General features: G+C 64.0%; 1 protein-coding gene across 1 annotated transcript; it reads right to left on the minus strand.

The window, feature by feature from the left end:
• Window positions 1-342: 342 nt before the first annotated feature.
• LOC134509430 (complement C2-like) lies at window positions 343-17,563 on the minus strand (the record flags this gene model as incomplete). Its single annotated transcript, XM_063321964.1, is given in 10 exon segments — window positions 343-563; window positions 6,611-6,700; window positions 6,795-6,941; window positions 7,041-7,179; window positions 8,869-9,005; window positions 9,105-9,200; window positions 10,259-10,385; window positions 10,387-10,433; window positions 15,579-15,764; window positions 17,371-17,563. Coding segments are annotated over 10 exon segments (1,368 nt in total), but the record flags the coding sequence as incomplete, so codon positions are not given.
• Between the last annotated feature and the right edge of the window lie 153 nt (window positions 17,564-17,716).

Here is a 17,716-nt window from a genome sequence, read left to right on the forward strand (position 1 = left end):
CCCCCCCCGGACACCTGGACCCCACCTGAACCCCCTTGAGGGGGGGGTTTGGGGGTGCTGGACCCCCCCAGACACCTGGGTCCCCTTTTAGGGGGGGGTGTTTGGGGGTGTGGGACCCCCCCCCCGGCCCCCTGGGACCCCTTGGAGGGGGGGGTTGGGGGTGCAAGGGGGGGGTCTGTGTCCCCCAATGGGCCATGGGACCACCCCCCCCCCACACCCGCTCGGACACCTGGGTCCCCTGTGGCACACGGGACCCCCCCCCCCCACCCCCCCCCCCCCCCCCCCGACCCCTGGGTGTCCCCGGGGTTGGGGGGGGGGGATGGGAGGGGGGGGGGGTCTCACCCTGAGGACGATGTGCCAGGGGGGCCGGGAGGCTCCGGCGGGGACGATGACCCCGCAGAGGTCCCCCAGGCCGGTGGCTACCAGGGCCCCCTCCAACGCTTGCCGCAGGGCCCCCCCGTCCGCCAGCTTGAAGGCGTGGGGCTCGTCCCGCCGCTGCGAGGCCACCGCCACCAGCTCCGCCATGTCCACCTCCAGCGTCCCCACCCCGAAGGCGTAGATGTCTGGGGGGGGGGGGACACACACATGGGGGGACACACACACAACGACACACCATGAGACACACACACACACACAACAACGCTGGGGGGGGGGGGGGAGAAGGGGGGGGCCTGGGGGCAGCCGGAACCGGGCTCGGGGTGTCGAAAAATGGGGGCGGGGGCACCTCAGAGAGGCTCGGGGGGGTGTCTGGGGGGGGGTTTGGGGCACCTGGGGGGGCTTTGGGGCACCTAGAACAGAGGTTGGGGGGGTGAAAAATGGGGCTGGGGGCACCTAGAACTGGGTTGGGGGCAATTAGGAGGGGCTCGGGGGTATCTGAGGGGGCTTTGGGGCACCTGGGTGGGCTTTGGGGCACCTAGAACAGAGTTTGGGGGGGTCAAAAATGGGGTTGGGGGCACCTAGAACTGGGTTGGGGGCAACTAGGAGGGGCTCGGGGGTATCTGAGGGGGCTCTGGGGCACCTCGATGGGGCTTGGGGCAACTAGAACGGGGTTTGGGGCATCTAGAACAGGGTTGGGGCACCTAGAACAGAGGTTGGGGGCATCAAAAATGGGGCTGGGGGCATCAAAAATGGCGTTTGGGGCACTTAGAAGGGGCTCGGGGGTATCTGGGGGGGCGTTGGGGCACCTGGGTGGGCTTTGGGGCACCTAGAACAGGATTGGGGCACCTAGAACAGAGGTTGGGGGGGGTCAAAAATGGGGCTGGGGGCACCTAGAACTGGGTTGGGGGCAATTAGGAGGGGCTCGGGGGTATCTGAGGGGGCTTTGGGGCATCTGGGTGGGCTTTGGGGCACCTAGAACAGAGGTTGGGGGGGCCAAAAATGGGGCTGGGGGCACCTAGAACAGGGTTGGGGGCAACTAGGAGGGGCTCGGGGGTATCTGAGGGGGCTCTGGGGCAGCTCAAAGGGGCTCGGGGGGGTGTCTGGGGGGGGTTTGGGGCACCTGGGTGGGCTTTGGGGCACCTAGAACAGAGGTTGGGGGGGTCAAAAATGGGGTTGGGGGCACCCAGAACTGGGTTGGGGGCAACTAGGAGGGGCTCGGGGGGTATCTGAGGGGGCTTTGGGGCACCTCAAAGGGGCTCGGGGGTATCTGAGGAGGCTCTGGGGCAACGCGATGGGGCTTGGGGCAACTAGAACGGGGTTTGGGGCATCTAGAACAGGGTTGGGGCACCTAGAACAGAGGTTGGGGGGGCCAAAAATGGGGCTGGGGGCACCTAGAACAGGGTTGGGGGCAACTAGGAGGGGCTCGGGGGTATCTGAGGGGGCTTTGGGGCACCTCAAAGGGGCTCGGGGGTATCTGAGGGGGCTTTGGGGCACCTGGGTGGGCTTTGGGGCACCTAGAACAGAGTTTGGGGGGGTCAAAAATGGGGCTGGGGGCACCTAGAACAGGGTTGGGGGCAACTAGGAGGGGCTCGGGGGTATCTGAGGGGGCTCTGGGGCACCTCGATGGGGCTTGGGGCAACTAGAACGGGGTTTGGGGCATCTAGAACAGGGCTTGGGGCACCTAGAACAGAGGTTGGGGGGGCCAAAAATGGGGCTGGGGGCACCTAGAACAGGGTTGGGGGCAATTAGGAGGGGCTCGGGGGTATCTGAGGGGGCTCTGGGGCAGCTCAAAGGGGCTCGGGGGGGTGTCTGGGGGGGGGTTGGGGCACCTGGGTGGGCTTTGGGGCACCTAGAACCGAGTTTGGGGGGGTCAAAAATGGGGTTGGGGGCACCTAGAACTGGGTTGGGGGCAACTAGGAGAGGCTCGGGGGTATCTGAGGGGGCTCTGGGGCACCTCGATGGGGCTTGGGGCAACTAGAACGGGGTTTGGGGCATCTAGAATAGGGTTGGGGCACCTAGAACAGAGGTTGGGGGGGCCAAAAATGGGGCTGGGGGCACCTAGAACTGGGTTGGGGGCAACTAGGAGGGGCTCGGGGGTATCTGAGGGGCTTTGGGGCACCTCAAAGGGGCTCGGGGGTATCTGAGGGGGCTCTGGGGCACCTCGATGGGGCTTGGGGCAACTAGAACGGGGTTTGGGGCATCTAGAACAGGGCTTGGGGCACCTAGAACAGAGGTTGGGGGGGCCAAAAATGGGGCTGGGGGCACCTAGAACAGGGTTGGGGGGCAACTAGGAGGGGCTCGGGGGTATCTGAGGGGGCTCTGGGGCAGCTCAAAGGGGCTCGGGGGGGTGTCTGGGGGGGCTTTGGGGCACCTGGGTGGGCTTTGGGGCACCTAGAACAGAGTTTGGGGGGGTCAAAAATGGGGTTGGGGGCACCTAGAACAGGGTTGGGGGCAATTAGGAGGGGCTCGGGGGTATCTGAGGGGGCTTTGGGGCAACTCGATGGGGCTTGGGGCAACTAGAACGGGGTTTGGGGCATCTAGAACAGGGTTGGGGCACCTAGAACAGAGGTTGGGGGGGCCAAAAATGGGGCTGGGGGCACCTAGAACTGGGTTGGGGGCAACTAGGAGGGGCTCGGGGGTATCTGAGGGGGCTCTGGGGCACCTCGATGGGGCTTGGGGCAACTAGAACGGGGTTTGGGGCATCTAGAACAGGGCTTGGGGCACCTAGAACAGAGGTTGGGGGTATCAAAAATGGGGCTGGGGGCATCAAAAATGGGGTTTGGGGCACTTAGAAGGGGCTCGGGGGCATCTGAGGGGGCTTTGGGGCACCTCGATGGGGCTTGGGGCAACTAGAACGGGGTTGTGGGCACCTCAAATGGGGCTGGGGGCAACTAGGAGGGGCCTGGGGGCATCTGAGGGGGCTTTGGGGCACCTCAATGGGGCTTGGGGCACCTAGAATGGGGTTGGGGGCAACTAGGAGGGGCCTGGGGCATCTGAGGGGACTTTGGGGCACCTAAAACAGGGTTGGGGCACCTAGAACGGGGGTTGGGGCACCTCAAATGGGATTGGGGGCAACTAGGAGGGGCCTGGGGGCGTCTGAGTGGGCTTTGGGGCACCTCGATGGGGCTTTGGGGCACCTAGAAGGGGGTTGGGGGCACCTCAAATGGGGTTGGGGGCAACTAGGAGGGGCTTGGGGGCATCTGAGGGAGCTTTGGGGCACCTCGATGGGGCTTTGGGGCACCTAAAACAGGGTTGGGGGCACCTCAGATGGGGTTGGGGGCAACTAGGAGGGGCCGGGGGGCATCTGATGGGGCTTTGGGGCACCCAAAATGGGGCTTGGGGCACCTAGAACGGGGTTGGGGGCAACTAGAAGGGGCCTGGGGGCATCTGAGGGGGCTTTGGGGCACCTAGAACAGGGTTGGGGCACCTCAGATGGGGTTGGGGGCAACTAGAAGGGGCTCGGGGGCATCTGAGGGGGCTTTGGGGCACCTCGATGGGGCTTTGGGGCACCTAGAACAGGGGTTGGGGGCAACTAGGAGGGGCCTGGGGGCATCTGAGGGGGCTTTGGGGCACCTCAATGGGGCTTTGGGGCACCTAGAATGGGGTTGGGGCACCTCAAATGGGGCTGGGGGCAACTAGGAGGGGCCTGGGGGCATCTGATGGGGCTTTGGGGCACCTAGAACGGGGTTGGGGCACCTAGAATGGGGGTGGGGGCAACTAGGAGGGGCCTGGGGGCATCTGAGGGGGCTTTGGGGCACCTCAATGGGGCTTTGGGGCACCTAAAGCAGGGTTGGGGGCACCTCAAATGGGGTTGGGGGCAACTAGGAGGGGCTCGGGGGCATCTGAGGGGGCTTTGGGGCACCCAAAATGGGGCTTGGGGCACCTAGGATGGGGTTGGGGGCAACTAGGAGGGGCCTGGGGGCATCTGAGGGGGCTTTGGGGCACCTCGATGGGGCTTTGGGGCACCTAGAATGGGGTTGGGGGCAACTAGGAGGGGCCTGGGGGTATCTGAGGGGGCTTTGGGGCACCTCGATGGGGCTTGGGGGCAACTAGAACGGGGTTGGGGGCACCTCAAATGGGGTTGGGGGCAACTAGGAGGGGCCTGGGGGCATCTGAGGGGTCTTTGGGGCACCAAGAATGGGGTTGGGGGCAACTAGGAGGGGCCTGGGGGCATCTGAGGGGGCTCTGGGGCACCTCGATGGGGCTTGGGGCATCTCAGATGGGGTTGGGGCAACTAGGAGGGGCCTGGGGGCATCTGAGGGGGCTTTGGGGCACCTCAATGGGGCTTTGGGGCACCTAGAACAGGGGTTGGGGGCATCTCAGATGGGGTTGGGGGCAACTAGGAGGGGCCTGGGGGCATCTGAGGGGGCTTTGGGGCACCTCAATGGGGCTTTGGGGCACCTAGAATGGGGTTGGGGGCAACTAGAAGGGGCCTGGGGGCATCTGAGGGGGCTTTGGGGCACCTAGAAGGGGCTCGGGGGCACCCGAGGGGGGTTGGGTGCCCCAGGAGGTGGCTCAGGGTGCCCGGAGCCGTCCCCCGTGGGGCCGGGGACAGGACAAAGGTCCGGCCCCGGGGCCAGGGAGGGGTCGGTGACCGTGGGGCCACCCCCCTCCCCCCCCCCGCCGTGGGGCCACCGTCCCCCGCCGTGGGGCCACCCCCCGAAGTGGCGCAAGAGCAAACAGGGACGGGGACAACTGGGGCCAAGGACACCTCGGGGGTGGGGTGGGGGGACGATGACACCGGGGGGAACCGCGCGGGGGGACCCGGGGGGGTGGGGGGGCCCCAAATCCCACCCCCCCGAGGGCCCCAAAACCACCCCCGAGGGCCCCAAAGCCACCCCTGGTGTCCCCAAACCACCACTGAGGTCCCTCAAACCACCTTTGAGGTCCCCAGACCCACCCTCGGTGTCCCCAAACCACCCTTGAAGTCCCCAAACCACCACTGAGGTCCCTCAAACCACCTTCGAGGTCCCCAGAGCCACCTTTGAAGTCCCCAAAGTCCCCCCTGGAGGTCCCCAGAGCCACCCTGGAGGTCCCTCAAACCACCTTTGAGGTCCCCAGAGCCACCCTCGAGGTCCCCAAACCCACCCTCGATGTCCCCAAACCACCACTGAGGTCCCTCAAACCACCTTCAAGGTCCCAAGAGCCACCCTGGAGGTCCCCAAAACCACCCTGGAGGTCCCCAGAGCCACCATCAAGGTCCCCAGAGCCACCCTTGGTGTCCCCAAACCACCCTCGAGGTCCCCAAACCACGACTGAGGTCCCTCAAACCATCTTCGAGGTCCCCAGAGCCACCATCGAGGTCCCCAAACCACCCTCGAGGTCCCTCAAACCACCTTCGAGGTCCCCAGAGCCACCATCGAGGTCCCCAAACCACCCTCAAAGTCCCCAAACCACCACTGAGGTCCCTCAAACCATCTTTGAGATCCCAAGAGCCACCCTCGAGGTCCCCAAAGCCACCCTGGAGGTCCCCAAAGCCACCCTGGAGGTCCCTCAAACCACCTTTGAGGTCCCCAGAGCCACCATCGAGGTCCCCAAAGTCCCCCCTGGAGGTCCCCAAAGCCACCCTGGAGGTCCCTCAAACCACCTTTGAGGTCCCCAGAGCCACCATCGAGGTCCCCAAACCCACCCTCGATGTCCCCAAACCACCACTGAGGTCCCCAGACCACCGAGGTCCCTCAAACCATCTTTGAGGTCCCAAGAGCCACCTTTGAAGTCCCCAGAGTCCCCCCTGGAGGTCCCCAAAGCCACCCTCGATGTCCCCAAACCACGACTGAGGTCCCTCAAACCACCTTCGAGGTCCCCAGAGCCACTGTTGAGGTCCCCAGAACCACCCTTGGTGCCCCCAAACCACCCTCAAGGTCCCCAAACCACCACTGATGTCCCTCAAACCACCTTTGAGGTCCCAAGAGCCACCCTGGAGGTCCCCAAACCCACCCTGGAGGTCCCCAAAGCCACCTTGGAAGTCCCTCAAACCACCTTCGAGGTCCCCAGAGCCACCATCGAGGTCCCCAAACCACCCTCGAGGTCCCCAAACCACCTTTGAGGTCCCTCAAACCATCTTTGAGGTCCCAAGAGGTCCCCAAAGTCCCCCCTGGAGGTCCCCAAAGCCACCCTGGAGATCCCTCAAACCACCTTCGAGGTCCCCAGGCCCACCCTTGACGGGGACCCTGGAGGTCCCCAAAGCCCCTGCTGTCCCCCCACCCGTCCCCCCCCCCCCGATGGCACCCACCCAGATATTCCTCCCGGTCCGCTTCGATCTCCAGCACGTCCTCAATCTTGGCCACCGCCGCCCGGGGGTGACCCCCAACGTTGAACCTGCCTGTGGGGCAACCAGAAGGATGGAAGGATGGAAGGAGATGTCACCCCCCCCGGGGTGTCCCCCACCGTCCCCCCCCCCGGGGCCCCGGCGTCACCGTCCGTCAGCAGGATGACGACATGGCGGACGTCGCGCCAAGCCCGGGGGTCGCCCAAGCGTTGGGCCCGGGCCTTCTGGAAGAGGAGCATGTGGTAGACCTCCATCAGCGCCTCCCGCACGTTGGTGCCCGTGGCGTCGCCGTGGTCTACGGGGAGAGGGAGACCCCCGTCACGGCGGCGTCACCGAGGTCACGAGGGGGTGTCCCCCTTCCTCCCCCCCCGCCCCGCCCCGCCCCGCCCCGCACCGTGGAAGGTGACGTTGCGCAGGCGGCGCAGAACCTCGTCGGCGTCGGCCGCCTCGTCCTCGGCCGTGGAGACGATGACGCGGGGGCGGCTGGCGAAGGAGACGACGGCGAAGCTGACGGCCACCTCGAAGCTGCTCAGCTGTGGCGGGGAGAGGGGTCAGGGCCCGCCACGGCCCACCCCCCCCCCGGCGTCCTGATGGGGTCCCACCATGATCCCACCCGGGGTCCCACCACGGTGGCCCCGTGGTCCCAGCTGGTTCCTCCGTGGTCCCACCATGATCTCACCCATGGTTCCACCATGATCCCACCCATGGTCCCACCACGGTGGCCCCGTGGTCCCAGTTGGTTCCTCCATGGTCCCACCATGATCTCACCCATGGTCCCACCACGGTGGCCCCGTGGTCCCAGCTGGTTCCTCCATGGTCCCACCATGATCCCACCCATGGTCCCACCATGGTCCCACCATAATCCCACCCATGATCCCACCACGATCCCACCCATGGTCCCACCCATGGCCCCATCACAGTGTCCCCATGGTCCTACTGAGGTCCCAGCCAGTTCCATCCATGGTCCCACCACAATCCCACCCATGGTCCCACCATGGTGGCCCCGTTGTCCTACTGAGGTCCCAGCCGGTTCTTCCATGATCCCACCACAATCCCACCCATGGTCCCACCACGGTGTCCCCGTGGTCCTACCATGGTCCCACCCATGGTCCCATCACAATCCCACCCATGGTCCCATCCCAGTGTCCCCATTGTCCTACTGAGGTCCCAGCTGGTTCCTCTGTGGTCCCACCATGATCCATCCCACTTCATCCCACCATGATCCATCCCACCACGGTCCCACCATGATCCCACCAGGATCCATCCCACCATGGTCCCACCAGGATCCATCCCACCTCATCCCACCAGGATCCATCCCACCAGGATCCATCCCACCTCATCCCACCATGGTCCCACCAGGATCCATCCCACCATGGTCCCACCAGGATCCATCCCACCTCATCCCACCATGATCCCACCATGGTCCCACCAGGATCCATCTCACCATGGTCCCACCATGATCCATCCCATCAGGATCCATCCCACCTCATCCCACCATGATCCCACCATGATCCCACCAGGATCCATCCCACCATGATCCATCCCACCTCATCCCACCAGGATCCATCCCACCGTGGTCCCACCAGGATCCATCCCACCTCATCCCACCATGATCCCACCATGGTCCCACCAGGATCCATCCCATCAGGATCCATCCCACCTCATCCCACCATGATCCCACCATGATCCCACCATGATCCATCCCACCTCATCCCACCAGGATCCATCCCACCAGGATCCATCCCACCATGATCCATGCCACCGTGGTCCCACCATGATCCATCCCACCTCATCCCACCATGATCCATCCCACCTCATCCCACCATGATCCCACCATGGTCCCACCAGGATCCATCCCACCATGGTCCCACCAGGATCCGTCCCACCAGGATCCATCCCACCATGGTCCCACCATGATCCATCCCACCGTGGTCCCACCAGGACCCATCCCACCAGGATCCACCCCACCTCATCCCACCATGGTCCCACCAGGATCCATCCCACTTCATCCCACCAGGATCCATCCCACCATGGTCCCACCAGGATCCGTCCCACCAGGATCCATCCCACCATGGTCCCACCAGGATCCATCCCACCAGGATCCATCCCACCTCATCCCACCTCATCCCCCCGCGCTCCCCCCGCCGCTCCCAGCCCCTTCCTCCCCGTGTGTCCCCGTGTGTCCCCGTGTGTCCCCCTGTGTCCCCCCCGCCGTGTCCCACCCTGTCCACGATGGTGGCCGCGCACTCCTGGAAGAGGAGGAAGTTCTCGGAGCGGACGCTGCCGGAGGCGTCCAGGAGCAGGTAGACGTGGAGGGAGCCCTCGGGGCTCAGCACGATGCGCCGGCCCAGGGACGACTCTGGGGACACCCCCAAAAGTGTCACACCCCCCCACCCCCCCCCATAGGGGTGTCCCCCCCCCCACCCCCACCCCACCCCACCGCCTGCCCCAGACCCACCGTTGTGGGGCCCGGCGCCCGCCAGCTGCAGGACGGAGGTGAGGGACGCCCCGAAACCCGCGCTGACGTCCTCGGGGGGGTCGTAGGCGTAAGGGTCTGCGGGGGGGGGACACACACGGACACGAGGGACACGGGACATGGGGACACGGCTTGGGGGGAGGGGGGGACACACGTGGGGACATCGGGGGGGACAAGTGGGGACATCGGGGGGGACGTCGGGGGGGATACGGGGACGTCGGGGGGGACACGGGGACATCGGGGGGGACGTCGGGGGCACGGGGGGGACATCGGGGGGGGACATGGGGACACGGGGGGGACGTCGGGGGCACGGGGGGGACATGTGGGGACATCGGGGGGGCACATGGGGACATCGGGAGGGGCACATGGGGACATGGGGGGACATGGAGGGACATTGGGGGGGACATGTGGGGACATCGGGGGGGGACATGGGGACATCAGTGGGGACGTCGGGGGCACGGGGGGGGCATATGGGAACATCGGGGGGGGACATGGGGACATCGGGGGGACATCGGGGGCACGGGGGGGACATGTGGGGACATTGGGGGGGCACATGGGCACATTGGGGGACACGGGGACATTGGGGGGGACATCGGGGGGGCACAAGGGGACATCAGGGGGGACGTCGGGGGCACGGGGGGGCATATGGGAACATCGGGGGGGGACATGGGCACATTGGGGGACACGGGGACATCGGGGGGGACATTGGGGACACGGGGGGGACTTGTGGGGACTTGGGGGGGGACATGGGAGGGGCACAAGGGGACATCAGGGGGGGACATTGGGGACACGGGGGGGACGTCGGGGACAAGGGGGGGACATGTGGGGACTTTGGGGGGACACGTGGGGACACTAGGGGGGACTTTGGGAACATCGGGGGGGACATCGGGGGGGGACACGGGGACCCCAGGGGGCTGGGGGGCACAGGGACCCTGCGGGGGGGGGGGTGTGTGTGTGGGGTGTGCGAGGGGTCCCTGTAGGACCCGGGGGAGCCCCGAGGGCTCGAAGGGGGCGTGTCCAGGCGGGAGGGGGCGGTGTCAGGCGGGAGAGGGGGCGTGGCCAGTCGGGGGGGAGGGCGGGGGTTACGAGCCCGAGGCGGGGAGGGGGCGTGGCCGCGCCCGTGCCACGTGACTCACGGCGGCAGGAGGGCTCGGGGCCGGACCAGCGTCCCGTCTCCAGGCAACGGCGGTGGGCGGGGCCCACCAGCGTCAGCCCCGCCCCGCAGCGCACGCGCACCACCGCCCCCCGCCGCCGGCCCCCCCCCCGTCGTCACCCCCCCGGCGGGGGCGGGGGCGGGGGGACAGTCACCCTCTGCGGGGGGGGGGGGGGGGGTGTCAATGGCGGGGGGGACATCGGGGACACACCCCCCCCCCCAACGGGGGGAGCGGGGAGCGGGGGGGGGGGAGGAGGGGGGGGGATTTCGGGATTTCGGGGGGATTTGGGGGGATTTTGGGGGGATTTGGGGAGAATCTCGGAGGGATTCGGGGAGGGGGGGGGATTTGATCGATTCGGGGGGATTTCGGGGGGATTTCGGGGTGTTCGGGGCGGATTTGGGGCGATTCGGGCGGATTTTGGGGGATTCGCGTGGATTTGGGGGGATTCGGGCGGATTTGGGGGGATTCATGCGGATTTTGGGGGGATTCGCACAGATTTTGGGGGGATTCGCGCGGATTTGGGGGGATTCGTGTGGATTTTGGGGGTGATTGGTGCGGATTTGGGGTGATTCGTGTGGATTTTGGGGGGATTCGCGCGGATTTGGGGGTGATTGGTGCGGATTTGGGGGGATTGGTGCGGATTTGGGGGGATTCGTGCGGATTTGTGGGGATTCGGGTGGATTTGGGGGGATTCATGTGGATTTGGGGGGATTCGTGCGGATTTTGGGGGGATTCGCGCGGATTTTGGGGGGATTTGCGCGGATTTGGGGGGATTCGTGCAGATTTGGGGGGATTCTTGTGGATTTCGGGGTGATTTGGGGCGATTCGTGCGGATTTGGGGGTGATTTGTGCGGATTTTGGGGGATTCTTGTGGATTTCGGGGGGATTTTGGGGCGTTTGGGGCAGATTTGGGGCGATTCAGGCGGATTTGGGGGGGATTCGTGCGGATTTTGGGGTGATTGGTGCGGATTTGGGGGGATTCGGGCGGATTTGGGGGGATTTGCGTGGATTTGGGGGGATTCGTGCGGATTTGGGGGCGATTTGCGCAGATTTGGGGGGATTCGTGCGGATTTGGGGGGATTCTTGTGGATTTCGGGGTGATTTGGGGCGATTCGTGCGGATTTGGGGGTGATTTGTGCGGATTTTGGGGGATTCTTGTGGATTTCGGGGGGATTTTGGGGCGTTTGGGGCAGATTTGGGGCGATTCAGGCGGATTTGGGGGGGATTCGTGTGGATTTTGGGGTGATTGGTGCGGATTTGGGGGGATTCGGGCGGATTTGGGGGGATTCATGCGGATTTTGGGGGGATTCGCGCGGATTTGGGGGGATTCGTGCGGATTTGGGAGGATTCATGTGGATTTGGGGGAATTCGGGTGGATTTGGGGTGATTCGGGCGGATTTTGGGGGGATTCGCGCAGATTTGGGGGGGATTCGTGCGGATTTTGGGGGGATTCGTGTGGATTTGGGGGGATTCTTGTGGATTTGGGGGGATTCGCGCGGATTTGGGGGGATTCGTGCGGATTTTGGGGGGTTTCGTGCAGATTTGGGGGGATTCGTGCGGATTTGGGGGGATTCTTGTGGATTTCGGGGTGATTTGGGGCGATTCGTGCGGATTTGGGGGTGATTTGTGCGGATTTTGGGGGATTCTTGTGGATTTCGGGGGGATTTTGGGGCGTTTGGGGCAGATTTGGGGCGATTCAGGCGGATTTGGGGGGGATTCGTGCGGATTTTGGGGTGATTGGTGCGGATTTGGGGGATTCGGGCGGATTTGGGGGGATTCGGGCGGATTTTGGGGGATTCGCGCGGATTTGGGGGGATTCGTGCGGATTTGGGAGGATTCATGTGGATTTGGGGGAATTCGGGTGGATTTGGGGTGATTCGGGCAGATTTGGGGGGATTCGCGCAGATTTGGGGGGGATTCGTGCGGATTTTGGGGGGATTCGTGTGGATTTGGGGGATTCTTGTGGATTTGGGGGGATTCGCGCGGATTTGGGGGGATTCGTGCAGATTTTGGGGGATTCGCGTGGATTTGGGGGGCGATTCATGCGGATTTGGGGGGATTCGTGCGGATTTTGGGGGGTTTCGTGCAGATTTGGGGGGGATTCGTGCAGATTTGGGGGGATTCGCGTGGATTTTGGGGGCGATTCATGCGGATTTGGGGGGATTCGTGCGGATTTGGGGGGATTCGGGTGGATTTTGGGGGGATTCGCGCAGATTTGGGGAGATTCGTGCGGATTTGGGGGGATTCTTGTGGATTTCGGGGTGATTTGGGGCGATTCGTGCGGATTTGGGGGTGATTTGTGCGGATTTTGGGGGATTCTTGTGGATTTCGGGGGGATTTTGGGGTGTTCGGGGCAGATTTGGGGGGCGATTCACGCAGATTTGGGGGATTCGCGCGGATTTTGGGGCGATTCATGCGGATTTGGGGGGATTCGGGCGGATTTGGGGGGATTCATGCGGATTTTGGGGGGATTCGGGCGGATTTGGGGCAATTCGGCCGGATTTGGGGGGATTCGCGCGGATTTGGGGGGGATTCATGCGGATTTTGGGGGGATTCGTGCGGATTTTGGGGGGTTTCGTGCAGATTTGGGGGGGATTCGTGCGGATTTGGGGGGATTCGCGTGGATTTTGGGGGTGATTCATGCGGATTTGGGGGGATTCGTGCGGATTTGGGGGGATTCGGGCGGATTTGGGGGGATTCTTGTGGATTTCAGGGTGATTTGGGGCGATTCGTGCGGATTTGGGGGTGATTTGTGCGGATTTTGGGGGATTCTTGTGGATTTCAGGGGGATTTTGGGGCGTTTGGGGCAGATTTGGGGCGATTCAGGCGGATTTGGGGGGGATTCGTGCGGATTTTGGGGTGATTGGTGCGGATTTGGGGGGATTCATGTGGATTTGGGGGGATTCGTGCGGATTTGGGGGGATTCGTGTGGATTTCGGGGTGATTTGGGGCGATTCGTGTGGATTTGGGGGTGATTTGTGCGGATTTTGGGGGATTCTTGTGGATTTCGGGGGGATTTTGGGGCGTTTGGGGCAGATTTGGGGCGATTCAGGCGGATTTGGGGGGATTCGTGCGGATTTTGGGGTGATTGGTGCGGATTTGGGGGGATTCGTGCGGATTGGGGGGGATTCATGCAGATTTGGGGGGATTCGCGCACATTGGGGGGATTCGCGCGGATTTTGGGAGGATTCGTGCGGATTTGGGGGGATTCGTGTGGATTTCGGGGTGATTTGGGGCGATTTGTGCGGGATTTGGGGTGATTCGCGCGGATTTGGGGGTGATTTGTGTGTATTTTGGGGGTGATTTGTGCATATTTGGGGTGATTTTGGGGTGTTTTGTGGCGATTTGTGCAGATTTTGGGGTATTTCGGGGTGACTTGTGCGGATTTGGGGGTGATTCCTGTGGATTTCGGGGTGATTTGGGGCGATTTGTGTGGATTTTGGGGTGATTCGTGTGGATTCGGGATGATTTACGTGTACTTTTGGGGCAATTTGTGCATATTTAGGGTGATTTGGGGGTGGTTTGTGCAGATTTGGGGGTGATTCATGTCGATTTTGGGGTGATTTGTGTGGATTTTGGGGGCGATTTGTGTGTATTTGGGGTGATTTGTGCAGATTTTGGGGTGATTTGTGTGGAGTTGGGATGATTTGGGGGTGATTTGTGGCGATCTGTGCAGATTTTGGGGTGTTTTGTGGCGATTTGTGCAGATTTTGGGGTATTTCGGGGTGACTTGTGCGGATTTTGGGGTGATTCGTGTGGATTTCAGGATGATTTGGGGCGATTTGTGTGGATTTTCGGGTGATTTGTGTGGATTTTGGGGTGATTCATGTGGATTTTGGGGTGATTTGTGTGTACTTTTGGGGTGATTTGTGCATATTTGGGGTGATTTGTGTGGATTTTGGGGCAATTTGTGCGTTTTTGGGGCGATTTGTGTGTATTTTGGGGGCGATTTGTGCGTATTTGGGGTGATTTGGGGGTGGTTTGTGGCGATTTGTGCAGATTTTGGTGTATTTTAGGGCGATTTGTGCATATTTGGGGTGATTTGGGGGTGATTTGTGCAGATTTTGGGGTGATTTGTGCGGATTTGGGATGATTTGTGCGTACTTTTGGGGCGATTTGTGCGTATTTGGCATGATTTGGGGGTGATTTGTGGCGATCTGTGCAGATTTTGGGGTGTTTTGTGGCGATTTGTGCAGATTTTGGGGTATTTTGGGGTGACTTGTGCAGATTTGGGGGTGATTCGTGTGGATTTTGGGGTGATTTGGGGCGATTTGTGTGGATTTTCGGGTGATTTATGCGGATTTTGGGGTGATTCATGTGGATTTGGGATGATTTGCGTGTACTTTTGGGGCGATTTGTGCGTATTTGGGGTGATTTGTGCAGATTTGGGGGTGATTTGTGTGGATTTGGGGGGATTTGTGGCGATTTGTGCGGATTTTGGGGTGATTTGTGCAGATTTTGGGGTGATTTGGGGGCGATTTGTGCGGATTTTGGGGTGATTTGTGCAGATTTGGGGTGATTTGGGGGCGATTTGTGCGGATTTTGGGGTAATTTGTGTGGATTTGGGGTGATTTGGGGGCAATTTGTGTAGATTTTGGGGTGATTTGTGCGGATTTCGGGGTGATTCGTGTGGATTTGGGGTGATTTGCGTGTACTTTTGGGGCGATTTGTGCGTATTTGGGGTGATTTGGGGGCGATTTGTGCGGATTTTGGGGTGATTTGGGGGCGATTTGTGCGGATTTTGGGGTGATTTGTGCGGATTTGGGGTGATTTGGGGGCGATTTGTGCGGATTTTGGGGTGATTTGTGCAGATTTGGGGTGATTTGGGGGCGATTTGTGCGGATTTTGGGGTGATTTGGGGCGATTTGTGCGGATTTTGGGGTGATTTGTGCAGATTTGGGGTGATTTGGGGGCGATTTGTGCGGATTTTGGGGTGATTTGTGCGGATTTGGGGTGATTTGGGGGCGATTTGTGCGGATTTTGGGGTGATTTGTGCGGATTTTGGGGTGATTTGGGGGCGATTTGTGCGGATTTGGGGTGATTCGTGTGGATTCGGGATGACTTGCGTGTACTTTTGGGGCGATTTGTGCGTATTTGGGGTGATTTGGGGGTGATTTGTGCGGATTTTGGGGTGATTTGTGCGGATTTGGGGTGATTTGGGGGCGATTTGTGCGGATTTTGGGGCGATTTGTGCGTATTTGGGGCGATTTGTGCGGAGTTTGGGGTGATTTGTGCAGATTTGGGGTTGATTCGCGCGGATTTGGGGGCGATTTGGCGATCTCCCCCCCCCCCGGTGTCTCACCGCCGTCGTCGCAGACGGGGCTGTGGCCGCTCCAGACCCCCCCGGGGCGGCAGAGGCGGCGCTGGGGCCCCCGCAGCACCGTCCCCCCCTCGCAGGAGAAGGCGATGGCGGAGCCGGGGCGATGCGCGGGGCGGCGGGGCCAGAGCGAGCCCTGCGGGAAGGAGAGGGGCGCCGGGCACAGCACCTCTGGGGGGGGGACACGGGGGGTCCGGGGGGGGCACGGGCACCCGCAGGGCACCCAGGCCCCCGGGGGGTAAAAGGGGACCCAGCTCCGGGGGGGGACGACGGGACACAGGGACCCAAAAGGGACCCAGGTCCGGGGGGGGGGGACAGGACACAGGGACCCAAAGGGGACGTAGGGTCCGGGGGGGGGGGGGGCAAAGGGGACCCAAAGGGGACGCAGGGTCCGGGGGGGGGGGGGGGGGGGGGGGTAAAGGGGACACAAAGGGGACCCAGGTCCTGGGGGGGACACACAGGGACCTAAAGGGGACCCAGGTCCGGGGGGGGGGGACGGGACACAGGGACCCAAAGGGGACCCAAAGGGAACGCGGGGGGGGGGAATGGGGGGGCAAAGGGGACACAAAGGGGACCAAGGTCCGGGGGGGGGGAATGGGGGGGCAAAGGGGACCCAAAGGGGACGCAGGGTCCCGGGGGGGTGTGGGGGTGTGGGGGGGCAAAGGGGACCCAAAGGGGACCCAGGGTCCGGGGGGGGGGGGCATAGGACACATTGGTTCGGGGGGGGCAAAGGGGACCCAAGTGGGACCCAGGGCCCCGGGGGGGGGCACAGAGACCCAAAGGGGACCCAGGTCCGGGGGGGTGTGGGGGGGGGGGGGGCAAAGGGGACCCAAATGGGACCCAGGTCCGGGGGGGGGAGGCAAAGGGGACCCAAAGGGGACCCAAGTGGGACCCAGGGTTCCGGGGGGGGGCACAGGGACACAAAGGGGACCCAGGTCGGGGGGGGTGGTGGTGGGGGGGGCAAAGGGGACCCAGGGTCCGGGGGGGGGGGCATAGGACACATTGGTTCGGGGGGGGCAAAGGGGACCCAAAGGGGACGCAGGGCCCCGGGGGGGGCACAGAGACCCAAAGGGGACCAAGGTCCGGGGGGGTGTGGGGGGGTGGGGGGGCAAAGGGGACCCAAAGGGGACCCAGGGCCCCGGGGGGGCGGGTAAAGGGGACACAAAGGGGACCAAGGTCCGGGGGGGTGGGGGGGCAAAGGGGACCCAAATGGGACCCAGGGTCCGGGGGGGGGACGGAGGGGACATAGGTCCGGGGGGGGCACGAGGACCCAAAGGGGACCCAGATCCGGGGCGGGGGGGGGAGGCAAAGGGGACTCAAAGGGGACACGGGGGGGGGGGCAAAGGGACCCCAAGGGGACCCAGGTCCGGGGGGGGGGCACAGGGACCCAAAGGGGACCCAGGTCGGGGGGGGGGTGGTGGTGGTGGGGGGCAAAGGGGACCCAAAGTGGACCCAAGGCCCCGGGGGGGGCACAGGGCACATCGGTTCGGGGGGGGCCAAAGGGAACATAGGTCTGGGGCAGGGGGGGGGGCACAGGGGACCCAAGGTCCGGGGGGGGATAAAAGGGGACCCACGTCCGGGGGGGTCAAAGGAGACCCAAAAGGGACCCAGGTGTCCGGGGGGGGGGGGGTCTGACCCCCCCCCCCATAAGGGACCCAGGAGTCCCGGAGGGGTCTCCCCCCTACCCCCAACTCCAAAGGGGACACAGGCGTCCGGGGGGGTCCCGTCCCCCCCCGCCTTCCCCCCCCCCCCCCCAGGGAGGGGTCCCCGGACGCACCTTTGCAGACGAAGGGGGTCTCGCCCCCCGGGGGGGGACAGCGGCCGGGGCGGTGGCGGGGGGGGGGGTGGGGGTAGGTGCCCGGGGGGCAGAGGGGGCCGGCGGGGGGGCAGGCGGTGGGGCCGGCCCGGGCCCCCCCCAGCAGCAGCAGGAGGGGCAGCAGGAGCGGGGGGAGCATGGCCGGGACGTGGGGGGGCAACGGGAAGGGGCGAGGGGGGGGGGGGGTCAAAAGAAAAGGGGAGGGGCGGGGCCAGCCCGAACCACGCCCACGGAGGGGGCGGGACCAATCGCAAACCCCGGCCACGGGGGCGGAGCCAATCACAAACAGCCCCCCCCCCTCCCTCCC

Source organism: Chroicocephalus ridibundus, unplaced genomic scaffold, assembly GCF_963924245.1.
Source record: "Chroicocephalus ridibundus unplaced genomic scaffold, bChrRid1.1 SCAFFOLD_773, whole genome shotgun sequence".
NCBI lineage: Eukaryota > Metazoa > Chordata > Aves > Charadriiformes > Laridae > Chroicocephalus > Chroicocephalus ridibundus.